At 41.7% G+C, this 3404-nt stretch overlaps 1 protein-coding gene across 1 annotated transcript; it reads left to right on the forward strand.

Moving 5' to 3' along the window:
• Nucleotides 1-1715: 1715 nt before the first annotated feature.
• On the forward strand, nt 1716-3122 carry LOC119662163. The gene has a single exon (XM_038071721.1). It carries the CDS (start codon nt 1716-1718, stop codon nt 3120-3122), a length of 1407 nt encoding a protein of 468 aa, XP_037927649.1.
• Nucleotides 3123-3404: the final 282 nt, after the last annotated feature.

Genomic DNA, 3404 nt, shown 5'->3' on the forward strand with positions numbered 1-3404 from the left:
GTATGTGATCACATCGATGACATGAAGGCGAAAGGTTATATACGCCAGCTGAAACCTAACGAAGCCGAGGGGTATTATCCACGTAAATGGTACTTACCGATGTTTACAGTCAGTAATCCGAATAAACCACAAAAGCAAAGACTAGTGTGGGATGCAGCTGCACAATATGACGGAGTCTCGTTAAACGCGTGTTTGGAGAAAGGTCCAGATCTGCTCACTTCGTTGGTAGATGTTCTTGTTAATTTCAGAATCGGAAAAATTGGTATAAGTGGCGACATTAAAGAGATGTTTCATCGAGTACTCGTGAAAGAAGAAGATCAACATTCACAACGCTTCCTGTGGAGAAATTGTGACGATAGCAGACCACCAGACGTTTATTTGCTACAAGTTATTAGTTTTGGGGCAACATGTTCACCATCGTTGGCACAACTGGTAAAAAATAGTAATGCACGCGAATACGAAACCGAGTTTCCGCGAGCAGTGAAATGTATTTTACAAAGGCATTATGTAGATGACATGCTGGATAGCGTCGACACAGTGGAGGAAGCGATTAATCTAGTCAATGAGGTTAGAAATATTCATAAGAAAGCAAATTTCCGTATTCGCAATTGGGTTTCAAATTCTAAGGCAGTGCTGAAAGCTATAGGTAACCAAGGCCAGGAATTTCAATTTTGCTCGGCCGGAAGGCGTATAGACCATACATTTGAGGCAGAGAAGGTATTGGGAATCCATTGGCAAACCGACGCTGATATGCTCACATTTGATCTGAAGTTTACCAAAGCCACTGAGGATGTTCTAAGTGGATATAGATTACCTACGAAGAGAGAGTTGCTACGATTGATGATGTCAATATTCGACCCTTTAGGGATGCTTACCTTTTACATTATTGACGTAAAAATTTTGTTTCAAAAAGTTTGGCGAAGTGGAGTTAGCTGGGATGACGCTATTCCTAATGAGCTAGTTGATGAGTGGAACAAATGGCTGTCGCTGCTTGGCGGTGTGAAAAATGTGAAGATACCGAGATGTTACTTCGCTACGGTTAATAAGGATGCAGACTCCATTGAATTGCATGTCTTTGTGGACGCAAGTGAGGTTGCATATGCAGCGGTGGTGTACCTAAGAGCGAAGAATCGCAACAACATAGATGTTTCCTTGATATGTTCTAAAGCAAAAGTTGCACCATTACGACCAATATCAATTCCAAGACTGGAACTACTCGCGGCGGAATTGAGAGCACGCTTAGGAAACAACATAAAAAGGGCAATAGACTTGAAAGTGACCAGTATAACGTATTGGAGCGATTCAAAGGCTGTTCTATCGTGGATAAAATCTGACCCACGAGATTACAAACAATTTGTAATGTTCCGCATAGCAGAAATCCAGGAGTTGTCCGAAGCAGAACAATGGCGGTACATTCCTACAAAATTAAATGTTGCGGACTTGGCTACAAAACAAACTAGTAATCTAGACTTTACTTGGAAAAACCCTTGGTATAAGGGACCGAAGTTCCTGTATGAAGCAGAAACTTGTTGGCCAAATAATGTTGGCGTACAGAAATATAACGAAGATTCTGAAATCAGAAAGCAACGATTGTGGTGGCTCATGTAGCAGAGGAGGAACCTCTCATAGATGTCTACCGATTTTCAAAGTGGGAACGTTTAGTTCGATGCATGGCCTATGTGAAAAGATTTATGTCTTTACTATCAACTAATGAAATGAAAAAGAAGAAATCTGTAAACCAATGCTTGTCAGTTGAGGAACTGAAATGGAGTGAAAATTTCTTATACCAAACAGCCCAGTTACAGGATTACAAGAAAGAAATGACTGCATTAAGTAGAGACGCTAATATTACTCTTTCTAAAATTAGCCCTTTGCGAAAACTTTCACCATTCACAGATGCACAGAATGTTTTAAGATTAAAAGGTAGATTAGATAAAGCCGTATGCATCGATGATTCAACCAAATTCCCAATTATACTATCAAGGAAAAACTACATAACTAAGTTGATCGTAGACTGGTATCATCGAAAATGGAAACATCTAAATCATGAAACGGTGGTTAACGAAATCTTTCAGAAATACCACATTCCGGGACTGCGTAGACTGTTAAAGCAGGTAAGAAATAATTGCCAACATTGCAAGGTTCGCGATGCGAGTCCAAAGCCGCCGGAGATGAGTGTGTTACCAGAAGCACGACTATCAGCATACTCCCGACCATTCTCACATGTTGGAATAGATTATTTTGGCCCGTATACTGTAACAGTAGGAAGACGCTCAGAGAAGCGCTATGGCGTCGTTTTTACATGCCTTACGTATCGAGCAGTGCATTTGGAGATAGCTTATAGCCTGTCAGCCAGCTCGTGTTGTATAGTGATACGAAATTTCATAGCCCGAAGAGGAGTGCCGAATGTCATCTATAGTGACAATGGAACCAACTTAACAGCAGCTGAAAAGGAGTTACGAGAAGCAATAAAGAACGTGAACTTCAATGAATTGCAATCTGAATTTACAAGTCCGGAAACACAATGGGTTTTTCTTCCACCAGCTGCGCCGCACATGGGTGGAGCGTGGGAGCGGATGGTGCGATCCATAAAAACAGTGTTAGGAGCAATAATAAGCCCGCAAGCAAAAATTAATGATGAAAAGATGCATAACCTGTTCTGCGAGGTAGAATCAATCATAAATAGCAGACCGCTCACTTATTTGTCGATTGAAACAGCAAGCGAAGAAGCGTTAACTCCGAATCATTTCTTGTTGGGGTCATCTTCCGGGAACAAGCCGCCGGGGAAGTTCGATACTAACGACGAGCACGTGAAATCCTCCTGGAGGCATTCGCAATACCTTGCCGATCGGTTCTGGAAAAAATGGATACAAGAGGTGCTTCCAACGATGACAAGACGGACGAAATGGTTTGGTAAGATAAAACCCCTCGAAGCAGGTGATGTCGTCATTATTGTTGACCCAAATTCTCCTCGCTACACATGGCCGAAAGGAATTGTAATTAGTGCCATTAAAGCAAGGGACGGGCAGACCAGGAGCGCCATAGTGCAGACTACTCGAGGGCAATATCATAGACCTGCTGCAAAATTAGCCGTATTAGATGTTCGTGGAGCGGCAGTTTAGAGTAAGTCGTATTCTTATTAAAGAGATACTGGGGGGAGAATGTTAGAACTCCACTCCATACCCAAAGGTTAATGTGTGTAAAATGTTTGTAAACTTGCTTTGGTCGTTGCAACCGTGCAGCTATAATTAGAAAATGCAACCCAGTGCACACATGAACTGTCAGTTCATGTGTCAGCTGATGGTCATTTGTGCTTGGCTTTTGTTTTCGAGTTCCGGTAGAGGCAAGGCGGTTGTCACGACCAAAAGTAAGTGAAAAAATAATTAATTTTAAGTATTAGAAAT

The sequence above is a fragment of the Teleopsis dalmanni genome, chromosome 1, assembly GCF_002237135.1.
Source record: "Teleopsis dalmanni isolate 2A chromosome 1, ASM223713v2, whole genome shotgun sequence".
Taxonomy (NCBI): Eukaryota; Metazoa; Arthropoda; class Insecta; order Diptera; family Diopsidae; genus Teleopsis; species Teleopsis dalmanni.